Consider the following 16,425-nt stretch of genomic DNA (forward strand, 5'->3'; position numbering starts at 1 on the left):
AAGGGAATTCATTCTTAAATAAATAATTTGTTAACATCTATAATAGACTGATCGATTGCAAAGCAGCGGCAATCAACGAAAAACTATAACAATTACCTCTTCCAATCGGTTACAGACCGTCCTCGCCGAAGGAAGCGGAAGATGGATCGCACAATGATGGCGCTACTAATGGCCTACAAGCTGAAATTCGTCGCTCTGATTCCAACCATGATTGGAGGGTTAATCCTGTTAAAGGCCACTGCGTTACTTGCGGGCTTCTTCTTCGCGTTATTCGCCGCGGTTCTCGGTTTGAAAGTAAAGTGAGAACAACACCGCTGTCAAAGAACGAGATCGATACTGTTCCTTTCGGTAACAGAACGATCGTCACGATCGGTCGATGCATTTAGTTTTGAATTCTCGATCGCGCAAATCGCAAACACGTATCGTCTTGCCGCGAACTACATGATCCTATCGGACGTAGACGTAAGAATGTAACGTATTATGTATCTCGTTTGTATAGCGAAAGAATAAGCGATAAAAATGATTAAATCGTTGTATCTTCCTTATTCACGTCGATTACGTGCCTGTTTATTCGATCTCAGTCTTGATCCATCGGCAAAGTCGATGTTACAAAAATCAATGGGTTAACAATAGTTATATCGTAGTAATAAATATCATGGCGTTCAATAAATATTATACAATTCGTATCTTAGGTAATTAAATTATTCGAGAGGTGAAGCTCAGAATATTTGCGAAGAAACGATTACGAATCGGATTTAGAAGTTATTTTCGTTGTTTACAGGTCGTTTCGAACGCAAAAATGTCTCGACTCGATTCCGTTAGAAGCTCGCGTGCGTGGAAGCCATTCCGTAGCTATTATCGTGCCGAATGCTTTCCCGGTTGACGGGAAACGAAAATGAGTGACAGCTGGGTGTATCGACCGTTGCGTGACGGCATTTGAAAATGTCGCTGACGTTCATGATATACATTTAGCTAACGATTATCACGCTTGTTTCCCGCATTCTGGTCAAATTTCGGCTACGATCACTGCTATGTGCGTCGCCTAGATACTTTTCAAATTAATTTCTACAGGATAAAATTTAGAAGAAAATAATTAATCAACTTTGGGAGTTAGATGATTCGTATGTTTCTTCATAAATAATTGAACAATATACATCGAAACGCCAACGATTTCTTGAAGAGAGACTTGGTGTTTCTCGTGGAAGTTCTCACGCCTATAATATTCTCTTCCACGAAGAATCTATAAACGTCTAACGCTCAACGAACTTCTCTCTATGTAACAAAGAAAATCGCATCGTCGCTGTAGAATTGTTAGTCGAAATTTCTGTGCAGAGACGAGAAGATGTATATCTTATGTATAAATATAGAACTTTATTATACGTGCCTATTTTAACGATTCCATTGAATCTATCAATTAGAAATTATCAATCAGATCCGCATTCTTTCGCTCACTTATCTTCTCATCTATGCACAGTAAGTACGTCGGTCAGTCTAGAACGTAGAACGGCTACCATTGAGGTGCCATGCACGCTGGACGAAACCGGAAGGCCTGCTCTTCCCCTCGTTTGCTGCGATCAGTGCTGATGTCGCGCCGAATACGCCAGATTCTGCGCGTAATTGCGGGTTAGTTCCGTCGTCGTCGACGACTCTGTGGAGCCGAAAACATTCTTGAGACTCCTGTCCCAACCTCCGCCACCCTGCTGCCAACCACCGTGATCGTGGCTCTGCTTCTGGCTGAAGAGTTTCTTCAGTCCAATGATGAGAGACAAGACAAGAGCGATCTTGCTGATGATCAAAGCCTTTCCAGCTAATAAGAAGAGTACTCCAAGAGCAATGGGAATCAACGCCGCGAGTTTCATGGCCATCCCCATCATCATCATGCCCATCATCTTCTTCATTTTACCACGTCCCTCTTCCATGCCTTGTTTCAATTCACCAGGACTGGTTCTAGGCAATCGAATTTGAACGTTGAAGCTGTTCAGCAGCGAAGCCACTCGATCGAACAGAATTTCGTTCAGAATCTCATCTTTGCTGGACATAGTTCTGCCAAGGGTGGCTTCTAATTCGGACACAGAACTCTTCGGCGTTTCGTCCGTGATCCTGATTAATTCAAAGTTCTCCGACAGAGGAAGAGTATGCATTCTGCCTAATCTTTCGAAGAACGCGATCGCTTTCTTCTTTAGGCAAGGCGAGACTGCTATGTTTCGATGCTGGCAGTCCTCGTATACTCTGTACATTGCTCTGAAGCTCCTGTCCATGAGACTGTCCTCCTCTTTAGTTATCGAAGACGCGTAGCAGACCACACAGCACGCCAACAAGACGAACACACACTTGGACAAATCTATCATCTTCATCATTCTCCTGGTAATAATCTTCCGCGAGTCTTTAATCCTCGGCGAGGGACACGGAGGAGCGTTGTGTCACAAGAACGTGAATATTCACGAGATCACTGAGCGCACTTCCGCGGTCTTCAGGATCTAGACAGGGTACTGGCGGTAAGCAGCATGCGCCCGGACAAATATATACCATCCAGCGATCCGCAGTCCCTCGCGAACCGTGCTGAGTTGTCTCCCACGTAAGGAGCTGTGCCAACAGCCCGAAGACTGTACCACTGGTACACATGACAATGCCCCGCGCATCTTGAGGGTTCCCCTGGAACGGCCTCTAAACAACCAACCTTCTCTGTTGTTCTCTTTGTCGCTTCGTCTAGTCGCACTCGCTTTACTCTATCTATGTATCTCCTTCCTCGAGTACCACTCGCTCCCCGCGAAGATTCTCTCACACCGCGAGCATACGATTCGCTCTGACACACAGACCCACTCAAGCATCGAGATCAAGATAGAAAAAGGTGGAACGACCTGACATTAAGTTTCGCTGATGTCTAAAGGAATAAGGGAGGGGGATAAGGTACAGAAGGATGTATCTTATAGAAGCGCCTGGCACCGTGACCTTGTTGACCTCTCATCACGATGGTTGGAAGTAGTTTTAGGTCGTGGACGAACCGCGGCCTTAACTCTCGCGTGTGTTCCTTCCACCTATCGTTTCTTCCTCTCCGTATCTTGCGAGATCCCGGTCCAGATTCGGTCTATAGTGAATCGAAAGATTTATGCGGCTGTTACACGAGAATTTCTTTGAATCGTTTGATTGAAATTATTGATCAGGTTTTCCTTGATAAATACGCGTATTTAATCTGTGAATCTGTGAAGCATATGAATTTGCATAAATGGTCATTGTCTATTAATAAATTGATAATCCTGTTTGACGCGATTTTCAGTAATATGCACAATACGCAATATATTAGGATAACGTATGTAGTAATAGAGCGATGGAAATTATTTGAATCGTTTCACCGTGAATGATGAATTAGAGTTTCGTTAGACAGGTTGTAATTATGGAACAGGGTCTGGAAGATTGTTTTTCGGTGTGTAATCCTGAGATGTAGACAGTGCAACGAATCACGTAACAACGAGAGCAAATTACGGTCGTCTCGTCAAGAACGAGACCTCGGTTTGTACCTTTTTCGTCTGTTGCACTAGACTGCAATTCCTCACCTTCACTCAGTCTTCCTCTTTTTCCGCGGCCAGCTGGGCGTGTCCGCAGCGAGGAAAACAAACGCCTGTAGACAGTGGAGATTTATTGGAACCTAGTAAACTCACGATCTTCACTCTCTTACTCTAAACCGCTATCATACTTGAATACAATTTTCATTCCATTAATTCCCTATTTTGTACTTGGAAGTTTCCATAGAGGTTGATTCCAAATATTCATAAAAATCTGACTTAAATTTCCACCTAAAGAAATAAGGGACAATATGGATTCTCTTGTCAAAATCTGGTTACGGATGACAAATTATGGGCATATTCTCTAATTTTCCATATTCAACATGTTTTTTCCAAGTCTGCAGATTTAGAAGTTCGTTATTTGTAAAGCGTAAAAGTTTAGAAAGAGCAGCGAAACGCTTAAATCGTTAAGAAACGGTCACGATGCTTCAGATCAATCGACCAAACTGCACGTGAATGGGTTGAACTTGAAATTTTGAGAGGATTATGAAAAACAGTTCGATCGAACGGTATGAGTCACCGTACCGATCTCGCGGCAATACTAGTGTACACCCGATCGAGGTTAACGCATCTCTAATGCGACAACGACGCATCCTCGATGCTCGCTTACCTACTTAGCGATTATCCCATAGCTAGGGTCGCGGCGAACCGAGACGAACAGTGTTAACGCGCGTGCCACATTCGCGGCACGCAGGTGAATTCACACAAACATCGCCGTGGACGAATTCTGTGGCAGAGAATAGGACGAAAACTGAATCTCCACAACGCGTAAAAGCACTAGCAAGATCGGACAACCGATGCTCTAAGGAATCATGGCAATTACATTGAAACGTGTGAAAGTACACGTGTCTGGCTATGATCTAATTTTACGGTGAGTTTGTGAGAAAGGTGTCAGTGATGATTGGAAATGTTATTTTCCTATTTCAGATATATCGAGAATATGTACGTAAAGTGGGCGTTTCGTTTGAATTAATGTAATAAAAACACTGCTCTTTTGGTATTATGCTTTATAATTTCTTATTTTTCTACCTTAGAAATATTGCTAATGTGTGAAAGAGAGTGTTCTATTTGAGAATTAGGAGGTTCGTGTAATAGTGGTTGCTCATTTTGGTACTCAGCTTTCTTTCTTTATTTCTTTTTCTTCTGTAATAATATCATTGTGCTACTTTTTCTTTTAATACCATAATTTATATGTCTTTCTTTTTTGTTTCATAATTATGTTATGCTTATAGCCATAATAAAGTCATTATCATAATTTGATGTTTAGAAACTAAGAAATTCGGTTCATGTTTGCTAGGAAGACGCAGTCTACTTTGTTATAACACAATCAAGTATTAAACGTGACACTGGTACGTTTCTTATTGTTGGGAAGGAAAGTTCTTGGTTTACTAGTAAACGGGGACGCGCGAAATTAATGACCGAATACGTTAGTGTCACAGCATGAATAGTTCCGCGTGTTTCTTTTTAAATGGCTTTACAAAGATTCACTTCCATTCACAGAATACAAAAGCTGCCTGAACGCGTTTAAAAGACGAAAACGTGTCCACGATTACAGATATCTCCTAAAACGTTATTAACAATTCTCATGACACAAAGAAATTCTTTAACTTGAAAGTGCTATAAATTTCACATCATAAATATGATAGTACGTAACAACACAATTGTTAATAATTATTTCCTATAGAAACTTGAACGTATGTATTTTTTAATCTAATTCTTACTCTGGTTTATAATTAATTTGACATTATGTTTTAAACAATTATTCTTTAAATCGTTCATTTTGAATTCCTCATTGTTTTATCGCACTGTCAAACAGTGTAGAAGCTCGTTTCCAAGAATCTCTTCGATCATTTCTGTTTGTAATTTATTTTCCGCGAGTTTACACGAACATTTACACGCGTGGCACAAAATTTAATAACTTCACAGAAGCTGGATGAACATTTCAAAGTATAAGATGAAGAAACTAATCCAATACCGACGAGAAAATACTCTCCGGAAATAATTCTCGGCAAATAATCGGCACTCGTTAGATTCAGGTCAGCCATCCGCAACAGATGCTCGGAAGGTTTTGACCTGGCTCATTAGCTCCACGAGAGAGCCACGAATTTATGCTCGTTGTTTAGCTACTGTTTGATTTCGTCTCGAGCTAGCTTTCTGCTATAGATTCTCGTGGTAATATACTTCTCGAGATATCATGCTCGGATCTCTATCATGAGATGAAAGTTCATTGATGCGCGAAATTGTTTATTGGTTGCCTTTAGCAGCATAAATTGAATGGCGAAGGTGAAGCAGCAAGCGTAATCTTACGATGACCGATTTAAATTGTGCATTAAGTCATCCACCGGTTGTTGTGGGATTTTGTACTATTTATTTGTTTTACGTTGCATGCTTAAATCGTGAGGTTCATAGTCAAGGTTTATTAGATAATCTTTACTCGTTAATGAGTTAATGAGAATAAGTTCTTGTCTCCTATTTTATCGAACCCCTCGTGGATAAACAGTAAACACCTCCAATATGGAATTTTCATAAGAAAATATTTCGTGGAACAAGGTGCGGAGAAATTTTGTTGTTTGCACGGTTTCAAGTTTTAAGTCACGCGCAACCCGCGACCTTCGCAAGCTACGAGGATAATCCTGCATACCTCGGAGCAGTGAATCGAGGATGCTCGATCGGCCCAGTGGCACACAAAGCTACCGAAGAAACAGGTGCTACCTTTTAAACCTTGTTTTCTACTTCCTATCGTATAAACCACGCGGAAGGCGGCGCTAGGGAAGTTGTCTCAGTTTCGATACAGTGTTTCATTCTATCTACGATCGCAACTTCCAACGATAACTTTGCAGTGGTTAATAGACGCGTTAAGTGTTACATGTTTAAAGTGTTCTCCACGATATGCTTTACAAAACCAATCTTTGATTCCTACTTTCAACATCAAGTACATATTTCTCGCTACTCATCGTCGGTCTTGATTAATTTCTGCTACTTGATGATATTTTCCATTCGAAAAAGTGGAAAAATTCAAAATATGGAAGATGGACCTTAGCTAAGCAGTAAAATGTAACAGATGTTAATTGGCACTTGGTGTTTGATGTTACGTTCAATATTCTGCTCAACATTAATTTTTTTTGTACCAAAAAACGGTTTATCCCACAGAACAGTAACTCGAGCATCATGTTTCTTCTAACAGTTAGTTACTCCGCGTATTACGCGCTTTTTCCAAACCTCGCGTAATTAGCCCAGATCCTTTTGATTTCAATGCATCAAGATATCGTTTTTTCACACTGCACGACCATGGTGCAATTAACAGGGAGTACAAAGCGTAGGTTGGATTTGCTAACGGACTAGACATGTATCGTATCCGCGACGTAGGATCGAACGATACCGCAAAACAAGTTGCATAGAAAAACGTTCCGCAGCTAGATTCACGGTCTGTATGTCGTAATCGCTAATTATATCTGTTTCTATAAAAATGACCATTCGTTTGGCCGGTCAGTTCGCGTCGAACATGCTTCGGTGTACGATCTTCGTTGTACAGCTGTTTGGTCTTCTGGCCACATGCTGTTGCACCTTGCTATATCGAAACACATATAACGAGGTGCCGACTCCGATCGATTGCAGTCAGGGTTCTAAGAATTCTACCGAATGTATACCCAAGACTATGCAGCGTACTGAAGATAAAAGGAATGAAGTATCGGGTAGAGAATCCATGATGATTGCGAAAGAGGAACTGGGGAACGCTAACCCTGGTGTCGAACAGGGTGAGTCGTAGAATGTGATAAAAACAAGATAATTGAAGAATTGAAGTGTCCATTGATAGGAAGCATTCGGATGTTTCTATAGATACTTGGTTCTTGTTAATTAACTCGAATGTAAATCTAATTTAATACCTTCTCTTATCCGTATTTCTATATTTTCTATACTCTTTCTTATCTTTGTGTTCGTTTATTTTATATTTTTACTTATTCTTTTACTAGCATTCATAAAAGATCTTCATTGCGAAATTTACGTATGCGCGTGACATCTTACTTTAAGGAAAATGAGAACGTTCCGGTCAGACACTGAGTAACTTCATAGTAGACGTGTCAAACGATTCTTTTTACGATATCTTGCTCCGTTTTGTTGTGTACACTTCGTAGAGATATGAAGTCCCGTTTCATGAAGATGATTTTAAGTAGTTACTTAAGTCACATGGTAATCATTCAATTAACGCTACCGTTCCAGTGTTTCCTTTTAACGCTATCTTTACAAACAATCTTGCACATCGCGTGACAGGACAGGCTTTTTGTTATTCATGTTTTAGTTTCTGTTGTAGATAGATGTGCATCTGAATTTAGTATTGCGGCAACCGTATTATTAACAATTGATATACAACTTCGTTTTCTCAGTTACTGGACGAAGAAAAAAGAACAGAGAGTATGGACAGATGTTGCTGTATTTCTTAGGTGCGTCTAAGCTGACTATGCTTTACGTATTAGTCAATGCTATTGCTACGATTGCTGGGAAAGCTCTAATTGTAGGCAAAGTTGCTCTAGTGATTGCAGCCGCAATCGCATTAAAGAAAGCCTTTGGTGAGTGAAATCTATTAAAATATACAAAGAGGAATATTCCTTTATTCCTAGAGCATTAATAAATGTTCATTTTGCTTTCAGAACACAAAGAGAAAGTATCGTACGAGATAATCAAACATCCATATCATAGTTACGAGCATAGTTTCAGCACAGACGTGGACTACGACCACCAGGGTGGATTTGGGGAATATGGTTATAACTATCGGAAACGACGAAGAATTTTCTACTAAGAAATCGATTAATTAGAATTTAATGTAGAAATATATAATCCGAAATATTTAATGTTATAAATAACTAACTATTTTGGATAATAAAAAGTACAAAATAAATTTGTCGATTATTATTTTATTATTGAATTAAAAAATGAGAAAGGTTCGAAGTTCTCAGAAAATATAGAACTACTTATATATAGAATTACTAGAAGATATATATTCTGTTAACATTGTTTATTCATGTCATGTTTATATAATATATGGGTGACGTATACACAAGATAAATTAAATAAATACAATATTATTAATTTTTGGTATAGAGTATTTCACCAGCTATTCTGAACAAATAGCAAGTTACTTAAGAATATCTAAATTAAAAAGTACACTTAAACTCTTAATAAATATTACGTAGTCGTATTTCACGTAATAATTTCTTCAATTAATATCACTCAGATACAACTATCGACAAGGTCAAGATTTATTCTATATACAAACGAGAAACATCTCTATCCGTTATACTAGCTTATCCTAAATAAAGTATCGTACATGAAATAAATTAAGTTTCACAGGATTTAATCGATTCAAGTAGGAGAAACACCATCGGCGGACCTTTGCCAGCCACCACCGTATCCTCCTCCGCCATAACCACCACCATGATGTTCGCCACCTGTGGCGTAGATCACTTCGTGACCCCCACCTCCTTGGCTGGACACCAGTTTCTTCAATCCAATAATTGCACTCAAAACTAACGCTATTTTAGCAGTAAGCAAGGCAGTGCCAGCGAGGAACGCGATTTTAGCGTAAGCTAACTGCGCCATCATAGCTGAAAATTAAGTATTCACCAGTACCTGAACATGTGATACCTTTATATTATAATTTTTGTTGTATTTTTTATTAATTTGTAGTTTACCTCCTACTGCTAGAGCACCCATCATGAGAGCACCGTATCCTTTGTCCTTCTTCTTTCGACCTATAAGTAAAGAACCCAATTTTTTAATTCTCTTTAATTAAATTTAATTTTATTCGGAAGGAATTTATAATCTAAATAACTCGAATAATCTGCATACCTTGAAACGCATCTCCAGGAATAGTAAGCTTCACGTTCCTAGAAGTAATATACTCGTAGAACTTGTTATCCAGCTTTTGATCCAGAGTAAGCTCCGTCCCATTTTCATCCTTGAACGACCTATTGCTCCTGGCAATCGCTGCAGGATCTCTTCCAATGGAGACGTAATCGTTCAACACGTACACGGTATCATCGTTGATCGCTGAATCCAGAATGTCCAAAGCTTTTCGTTTTAAACAGTCGAAGGCGTTCTTCTCTCTGACGCATTTGTCGAATAACTTGGTATACTCGTTCTTACTCAGCGCCAGGTTAAACAATAGCATCAAGTGGGTGATAAAAATGATGTAACGAGTCCTGTTTTTTCCCATCGTATTTCAAAATACGCGATATTATAAAATGGAGAAACACCGAAGAATTTAAATTTGGTCGCGTAACATTCCACGCCGATCAAGTTAACCGCTCGAAAAATATCGCGAACTAATTCGAATCGCTGCGTCGTCGCTCTTATATAAGGGTATTTCACGTTTCTCCTACCATCGGTCAAGTTGTCCTTACGACGTTAACTCACACCTGATCTACGCGCTGTTTAACGCCTCCTCCTCCTCCAGGAGTAGGGACTCTTGAACCAAAACAATGTCGTACAGCCCCGTAAGTAAGTATCCCTCTGACCCTGTTGCCAAGTGAAGCAGAAACCCTCGTGGAATGGCTCTCAAATGGAAATTAAAGGCCGCTTCTAACGAGTATCGCGAATTCAGGCTAGAATAAAGTTCCTTGCGTTTCACGCATTATTTTTTATATATAATCACCGGTTTCTCTGTTTCTTAATAAATAATCTAAAGGATTTGGTATAAGAATTCTTTGGCATAGAAGTTCTTAATTTATTTACGGTTTAGAAGTTTTGGCGTATAATCAGATATGATTTGAAGATCGCAAGTATCTTGTAATAGGATAAAAATTTATTATGTAACGAGAATTGAATAACGAAAGGAAACTAGAGAAATTTCATAGAAAAGTTTCATATTCGAAGTGTTTTTATTAGGCGGCGAAAGTTCGTGTTCGCATTCGTTAAAGATGAATGCTCGGCAAACGATGCACCATACCATACAGATGATTCTTTAATTATGCACGTCGATGAATTAGTCACCACGAATTAGTTAACGCGATTCGCCGAGATACTGTTAATCCGACACGGATTACAGACCATGACGCGCCACATCCGACAAATGACCGGAGCAATTATGCGCGCATGAAATTTTATATGAAAAATGTCCACTGTTCACGGCTGTTCGAGTTGTAGCCTGAAAAATCCAGGACACTCTTCTCAACATTTATCGTTCCTCCTTGTCCGATGGTTCGTCATCTCTCCGTACGTCATCTTTCAGGTAGCGAACGCAATTACCCTACTTCGTACCAGAGGAAAGAAGAAACCTTAACAGCCTTATCACGGTGCCTGGCAAAAACCAAAATTCCGACGTGTCGTTGGAACCTCGACACAGATAACAACGAGTATTGTCTCAAAATTCAGGACGCCCTTCTTTCTACTCGTTATCTCGTCGATTTCGTCGTTTCTTGTTGTAGATGATGACCACAATTACCCCACTTCGAGCGAGGGAAAACAATTACCAAAGGAAATGGATTATCACCATTATTCGATCTTTTACGATGGAATGATTTTATAAAAGATTTCTGCGTTTAAACACGGGGAGATTTAAGCATGATAATGAATTCTATAATGATGGAAAAGAATGAACCGTTACATCGTAACGAATCCCGTCGTCACGCACGTTCGACCAGGGCAGCCAAGTGCAGAAATAAGTCAAACAGCGACGAAGAATAGTAGAAGCCACGGGCTGTGGCGGTGGCGGAAAACGACTAACTTTTACGGTCGACCGTCGATCGTCCTGGTAATGTATGCCGTGTTCATCGTCACACTTGACATAAGGAGCTCTGCAATCACGTGCTGAAGCTACGCGGGCGTTCACGGGACCATGAACGCTATTACCTTTACGAGCAAAAGCGTTTTCCGGACACGATACGTTCCTGCGAAGGAGGAAGTCGACGATACAGTTACATGCCACGACAGTGAACTGAGAGTGATGGATCTGCGAAGGAGTGAAACCCATCCTTCCTTTAGGACTAACTCCGAAAGGCATACGAAAACGACAGTGAGAGATATGAAATGATGTGAAATGGTATATGAAACAGAGATCAGTGAATGGAGAGGATGTAAATGTGGAGAGGATTTTCGACTAAAGAGGGTTTATTGAGGTTTGGATTATTACTGAAGGATATTGAGTGTAATTTCAAAGTTTTTATTAATTCATCTCCTTGATTCCATCATAATTAATTATTCTCATCATCTGGAATTCAGACGTTGATGAAGTTAAATGCGATTCGTTTGAAGATATTTAATTGTCAGGAGTATCCTTATTTGGAAAATGGGGAAGAATAGCAATGATATTTATTAAGAAGGAAGGAAAATTCTGTGTAATTGGGACGGGCACGTAAGAAACGGTTGCGCGCTGAATAATTTTGTTCTTGAAGTTAAGCTTTATTCAGTGTTTCATTTTAAACATGTACGTTTCATGGAAAAGGTTGTAATATTGAATAAATACATCCTGTCAGTAGCAACGGGTATATAATACTGTGCAATATCGTGTGAATTTAAAAGCTTCTTCATTTTCCAGACTACTTTATGTAGAAACATTCAAACGAAGTCAACTCTTTATGAGATATTACCATATCGATCACAGTAATAGAAAGCATAAATGGTCACATCAGCTACTTTTTACCCAGACGAAGTTCTTGCCATTCCGTTTATTCTTCCCCACTTCCTCCGTGTTATCGTAAACGTCGACGACCTCTCTAATCACATGCTGACTGTACGGTTCGAAGTCATTGCCCTGAAATACCTTATACGGTCTATGATGGAAATTATAATGTTCATAGTACGGAAATCCTCCGGCTGGTATCTCGTGTCCATGCGTATGGAATCCTCCCCCTGGATAATGAGGCGGACCAGTAGACAACAAAGAATTCCAACCCAACAAACCACTAATCACCAGTGCTACCTTCGTCAATAATAAAGCTTTCTTCGTGAGTATCAGCAAAAATCCAAATAGCAATGGAATTAGAGATGCCAAGTTGAATTTGAAGCCTAAGAGGAACGGTATCAGCAGGTGCCTCATCATTTGCCTTCCTGAAAAAGTTGCATGACAGGATTTAGATATGCCGTATTTACATTTTTAACCTTGTTACGCAAAACTAGAAATATTCAAAGCGGTAGAAACTATTAATAGGCAGCAGACGTAGTGAAAATCAGATTCGTAATGTCATAGACATTTCAGTAATATGTTTTCTATGAATATTAAAATATTCTAGAATTATGAATGGCGCGTTAAGTCTCATCAACGTGAATGGCCTTGACCGTGCTGCCTACTAGAGGTGCTTCCTGAAAGTAGCACATGGCGAACGCCGCCTCAGCGAGGATGCGAACCCTGGAAATCGCGGGTTCGTTTCCGCGCTTATTTCAAGGTTGAACGAACTACTTATCATAAAATCGAGATAATTTAAGTTTTTCCTAGCACTGATCAAATTTATAACATCTAGAATTTGCCTGGACGATACAGATTCTACACGACGTCTAACAAATGTACAGACGATTAACAAATGATAAGAACAGAAACTGAGAATATTTGATAAGAAAATAGTTCATAGAGCATCTAAGATTCACCTGGACCAGCTTGCCTATCACCGAAAGACGTTGCTCTTTCAGTGATAACGAATTCCATAATCCCATTCCCATTTAACATCGGTCCAGCTCGCAACTGCAATCCTGGATACAGGTTATCTAAATTCCATTTAAGACTTCTACGTTCAATCAATTTAGTCGTCGCTTTCACGATGTTCCCAAAATCCTTCGGATCGTAATCCCAATCTAGAAGTTGTCTACTTTGACCGTCAGCCCTTTCCAAGTGCACGTTTCCAAAATCCAGATCATCCTTATGATTAAGCGATTGAAGAGCACTTAAGGCACCACGATTGACACATTCGAAGGTCCCAAATTCTTTTCGAGCCAAACAGGCAGTGAAAGCTTCGTTGAAGCTGGTTGGATCTTCGCTAGCCAAGATTGATTCCTCGGTTGGCTCCATGATCGCTGTGATACCCGTGGATATGAAGATTAAAAGACACGAGCTTCTCAATCCGTGCTTCATGACAACGATATGGGTTTCATAAATGAGAACAAAACTTTTAGAAGATCGTAGACGAAGTTGATAAAGTTTTCGTATGGATTATTCCGTGACGGAAGTTTCCTGGATGCGACTAGGCCGATCGTTCCATTCTGCGTAAAAGAGTTCGCGTTTCAGTAAATTTATCGAACGTACAATCGATCCATTTTCCCTCAAAGTAATCGATTCTCACCTAACGAAACTATTCGTCGTCATTTTCGTTGTCGAAGGAAGGAAATCACGTGAAGATGGAAAATTTCTTAAGATAAGAACATAGAACGAAGTGGAAGTAAGGCGACCGGGTTCCAAAACAATACTGTTGATCCAACACCCACGATCAGTCGACTATATAGGCGCCAAGGGGCGTTCACACGCGACGGAACAATCGGTTTCACTCGACGGATCTTACGAGCAGCGAAAGTACGTCTGGCTCTTTTCATTTCGTACGAGAGATCGAGGGTCCCTCGATACACCGGATGCACCCGAGCAGGTCAATTTCGAGAATACGAGAGGCGAATCTCGTTAAACTGTCAGAACGTCGGTCGGGAAGCAACGAAGAGAAATTCTGCCACGAAGGACGAATAAAACTAATTGTAAGAATGACGATAGTCTATATTGACGTGGACCGATAGAGAGTGGATATGTTGGAAGAAAGCAATGTTTGAATAAATATCAATTCGTGTTAACGTAATAATGGTTCGTTAGCACGTTCGAAGAATAAGGTTCAGAGCGTCACACGAGATACGTGAAACTCAATTTACAAGAAAAGGGGAAGGATTATAATATAATAACATAACAAGCGTTGCTTCCGTATAAAATTATATTTATTTATAAATAGTTCGATAAGTTACATGGCAACCCGAGAAGGGTGTGATATAAATAATCATTGGATGAAATCTGGTAGCCCTGTAAAGGTACTGACTATAAGTCCGAGCGCGTTCGACCCGAGATCTGCGATCGAGGTCGCTTCGAAGCGTTAACTCTTAGAAAGATACCACAATTCGGGGGTGAGTCGGGGGTGATTCGACTACCACCGTCCACTGTTACTAGTAAAGTCTGTCTGACGGCTTGCTTCTTTTGTCACCGTAACGATCGTAATCCGGCAGTAAATTGTCCGGACACCACGTGTTAACAACATATATGTCTTTAACAGTCTGAGTTAACGTCGAACAGTCTGATCGATCGTCAATTGTCACAGTTCGTCACGTTTGGTCACTGGTCACGCGCAATGGAACGATAGCCTCTTACTAAAGTGTTTGCTGGTCGACTGAAACGTTCAATCAGATCGATTACACATGAGTTTCGAAGTCCTCGAAGGATCGAGTCGTGCAGTCCTCGGGTGATCGTCAGCGGCTGACCGATCACTTTGGTGAACGAAGGTAGTGAGTTGAAACGAAGAAACTATGGCGGCAAATAAACTATTTGGAGGGCTTGTACGCGTTGTACGCGAGATCAGAACCTGCTGATCTCGCCCATCCGTGGTGGTCGTGGTGTTCTTCGTGGCCGTACGAATGCACTGGGTGAGCCACTACCTCGTAGCTTTGCTGTTTGTTGCCGAGAAGTTTCTGAAGACCGATGATACCGCTGACGATTAGAGCGATTTTGCCGATTGCAAGAGCTTTAAGGGCCAGGAGAGCCAAACCACCGAGAGCGATAGGAATGAGGGCTGCAGCCTTAAGTTTCAAGAGCAGTAAGATTGGCAGGAGAGATTTGACGATTTTCTTCTTCTTTCCTCGAGCTGCAGTAAAACGAAGAAGGTTAGAGTAACCAACTCGATACACAAATTTTTCTTATTAATATTTTCTTATTAATAATTTTACCTTCGTCGAAAGAGCGGGATACTTCTTCAGGAAGACTCAGTTCGACAGTGTGGGTGGAAAGGAACTTGGAAGTTCTGTCAAGGATGGCCTGATCGATAGCGGCTTCTTTGGCTTCCGTTTCGGCTGGTAGAGTACTTTCAATGTCGTTCAAGGATCTACCGTTGTCAGCACGACTGAAAAGTAAAACCCTTGCGTAAATTATTATGAAATTGCACGAATCGATCCAGAACTCCCACTTATCTTCATTCATCTTAAATCGTCTCTACGATCCATTCACTTTTTCACAGGCGAGCCTTACCTATTCTTAGCTTCTTCGGTCTGCACGATCTTGAATCCATCCACAACATCGATATCCGCAGACCTGGCTACTCTGTCGACGAATCGCAACGCCTTCAGTTTCAAACACACTGATATGTCCTCTTCGCCGGAACAGGATGCGTACACGTCCAAAGCTTCCTCGAGGATCGACGGCTGTTGGCCGTCATCTTGGCTCGCGGGGGCAGCTAACACCGAAGAGGCGACGAGTGCGGCGACTACCACGAACTTAAACATCTTCTACGATCGTATACTCCGAAGTCACCAGGTGAAAAATCCAAAAAGAGATGTATATGTATGTAGCTGTATACTGGTCCTTTCACAAGCGTGTACGGCTGGAATTATTGCAACGATCGTATCGACACTGACTGAAAGAATCACGATTGCTTGCCTTTTATCCTCCTCGCGAAAGGGGTCCGCGTACGTTTTTGAAATTTTGATGGCCCCCACCGACTGGGTCCCCGCCTGGGTTACAACCCATACGAGCTATTGGTTCTCCTCCAGGCGGTCGTCCCGAGTTTCCCTGTCGCGCGCGTCTCTCCCGTTGACGCACCTCTGCGCACTTGCTTGCTCGGTCCTTCTCGCTTCTCTCCTCTCTGACTGTGGCAAGCTCGAACCAGCCCTGACGCTCTCTGCACACGCGCGCACTCGCCCATCG

The 16,425-nt window shown here is 41.0% G+C and overlaps 5 protein-coding genes across 6 annotated transcripts; 1 reads left to right on the forward strand and 4 right to left on the reverse strand.

Annotated features, from left to right (window-relative positions):
• Positions 1–282: 282 nt before the first annotated feature.
• Positions 283–4,538, reverse strand: LOC100649900. The gene has a single exon (XM_048412343.1). The coding sequence runs from the start codon at positions 2,355–2,357 to the stop codon at positions 1,575–1,577; it is 783 nt and encodes a 260-aa protein (XP_048268300.1). The 5' UTR covers positions 2,358–4,538; the 3' UTR covers positions 283–1,574.
• Positions 4,539–6,373: 1,835 nt separating this feature from the next.
• LOC100646727 lies at positions 6,374–8,454 on the forward strand. The gene is made up of 3 exons (XM_003401539.2): positions 6,374–7,315; positions 7,943–8,125; positions 8,207–8,454. The coding sequence occupies exons 1-3, from the start codon at positions 7,027–7,029 to the stop codon at positions 8,353–8,355; spliced, it is 621 nt and encodes a 206-aa protein (XP_003401587.1). The 5' UTR covers positions 6,374–7,026; the 3' UTR covers positions 8,356–8,454.
• Positions 8,455–8,580: 126 nt separating this feature from the next.
• LOC105666596 lies at positions 8,581–10,008 on the reverse strand. The gene is made up of 3 exons (XM_012317466.3): positions 9,405–10,008; positions 9,248–9,307; positions 8,581–9,160 (listed from the first exon to the last, which is right to left on the reverse strand). The coding sequence occupies exons 1-3, from the start codon at positions 9,769–9,771 to the stop codon at positions 8,919–8,921; spliced, it is 669 nt and encodes a 222-aa protein (XP_012172856.2). The 5' UTR covers positions 9,772–10,008; the 3' UTR covers positions 8,581–8,918.
• A 1,972-nt stretch (positions 10,009–11,980) lies between these two features.
• LOC100646607 lies at positions 11,981–14,384 on the reverse strand. Its single transcript, XM_012317465.3, has 2 exons — positions 13,137–14,384; positions 11,981–12,602 (listed from the first exon to the last, which is right to left on the reverse strand). The coding sequence occupies exons 1-2, from the start codon at positions 13,615–13,617 to the stop codon at positions 12,181–12,183; spliced, it is 903 nt and encodes a 300-aa protein (XP_012172855.2). The 5' UTR covers positions 13,618–14,384; the 3' UTR covers positions 11,981–12,180.
• Positions 14,385–14,438: 54 nt separating this feature from the next.
• LOC100646488 lies at positions 14,439–16,371 on the reverse strand. 2 transcript variants are annotated; one of them, XM_003401538.4, is made up of 4 exons: positions 16,192–16,371; positions 15,751–16,102; positions 15,453–15,625; positions 14,439–15,370 (listed from the first exon to the last, which is right to left on the reverse strand). In XM_003401538.4, exons 2-4 carry the CDS (start codon positions 16,002–16,004, stop codon positions 15,051–15,053), a joined length of 747 nt encoding a protein of 248 aa, XP_003401586.1. In that variant the 5' UTR covers positions 16,005–16,102; positions 16,192–16,371; the 3' UTR covers positions 14,439–15,050. The 2 variants fall into 2 exon arrangements, with proteins under 2 accessions (XP_003401586.1, XP_048268274.1); XM_048412317.1 differs by having other exon boundaries at positions 16,159–16,371.
• Between the last annotated feature and the right edge of the window lie 54 nt (positions 16,372–16,425).

The sequence above is a fragment of the Bombus terrestris genome, chromosome 15 (genome assembly GCF_910591885.1).
Source record: "Bombus terrestris chromosome 15, iyBomTerr1.2, whole genome shotgun sequence".
Classification (NCBI taxonomy): Eukaryota; Metazoa; Arthropoda; class Insecta; order Hymenoptera; family Apidae; genus Bombus; species Bombus terrestris.

What these genes read in the sequence shown, in the direction of transcription:
- LOC100646607 (XM_012317465.3), bottom strand. Translation starts at nt 13,617, where the DNA reads ATGAAGCACGGATTGAGAAGCTCGTGTCTTTTAATCTTCATATCCACG. An exon ending in TGATAGGCAAGCTGGTCCAG is followed by an intron (nt 12,603 to 13,136) that starts GTGAATCTTAGA and finishes CAACTTTTTCAG; the next exon opens with GAAGGCAAATGATGAGGCAC.
- LOC100646488 (XM_003401538.4), bottom strand. Translation starts at nt 16,004, where the DNA reads ATGTTTAAGTTCGTGGTAGTCGCCGCACTCGTCGCCTCTTCGGTGTTA. An exon ending in ACCGAAGAAGCTAAGAATAG is followed by an intron (nt 15,626 to 15,750) that starts GTAAGGCTCGCC and finishes TTTACTTTTCAG; the next exon opens with TCGTGCTGACAACGGTAGAT. An exon ending in ATCCCGCTCTTTCGACGAAG is followed by an intron (nt 15,371 to 15,452) that starts GTAAAATTATTA and finishes GTTTTACTGCAG; the next exon opens with CTCGAGGAAAGAAGAAGAAA.
- LOC105666596 (XM_012317466.3), bottom strand. Translation starts at nt 9,771, where the DNA reads ATGGGAAAAAACAGGACTCGTTACATCATTTTTATCACCCACTTGATG. An exon ending in TCCTGGAGATGCGTTTCAAG is followed by an intron (nt 9,308 to 9,404) that starts GTATGCAGATTA and finishes CTTTACTTATAG; the next exon opens with GTCGAAAGAAGAAGGACAAA. An exon ending in GGGTGCTCTAGCAGTAGGAG is followed by an intron (nt 9,161 to 9,247) that starts GTAAACTACAAA and finishes CTTAATTTTCAG; the next exon opens with CTATGATGGCGCAGTTAGCT.
- LOC100649900 (XM_048412343.1), bottom strand. Translation starts at nt 2,357, where the DNA reads ATGATGAAGATGATAGATTTGTCCAAGTGTGTGTTCGTCTTGTTGGCG.
- LOC100646727 (XM_003401539.2), top strand. Translation starts at nt 7,027, where the DNA reads ATGACCATTCGTTTGGCCGGTCAGTTCGCGTCGAACATGCTTCGGTGT. An exon ending in TAACCCTGGTGTCGAACAGG is followed by an intron (nt 7,316 to 7,942) that starts GTGAGTCGTAGA and finishes TCGTTTTCTCAG; the next exon opens with TTACTGGACGAAGAAAAAAG. An exon ending in CGCATTAAAGAAAGCCTTTG is followed by an intron (nt 8,126 to 8,206) that starts GTGAGTGAAATC and finishes TTTTGCTTTCAG; the next exon opens with AACACAAAGAGAAAGTATCG.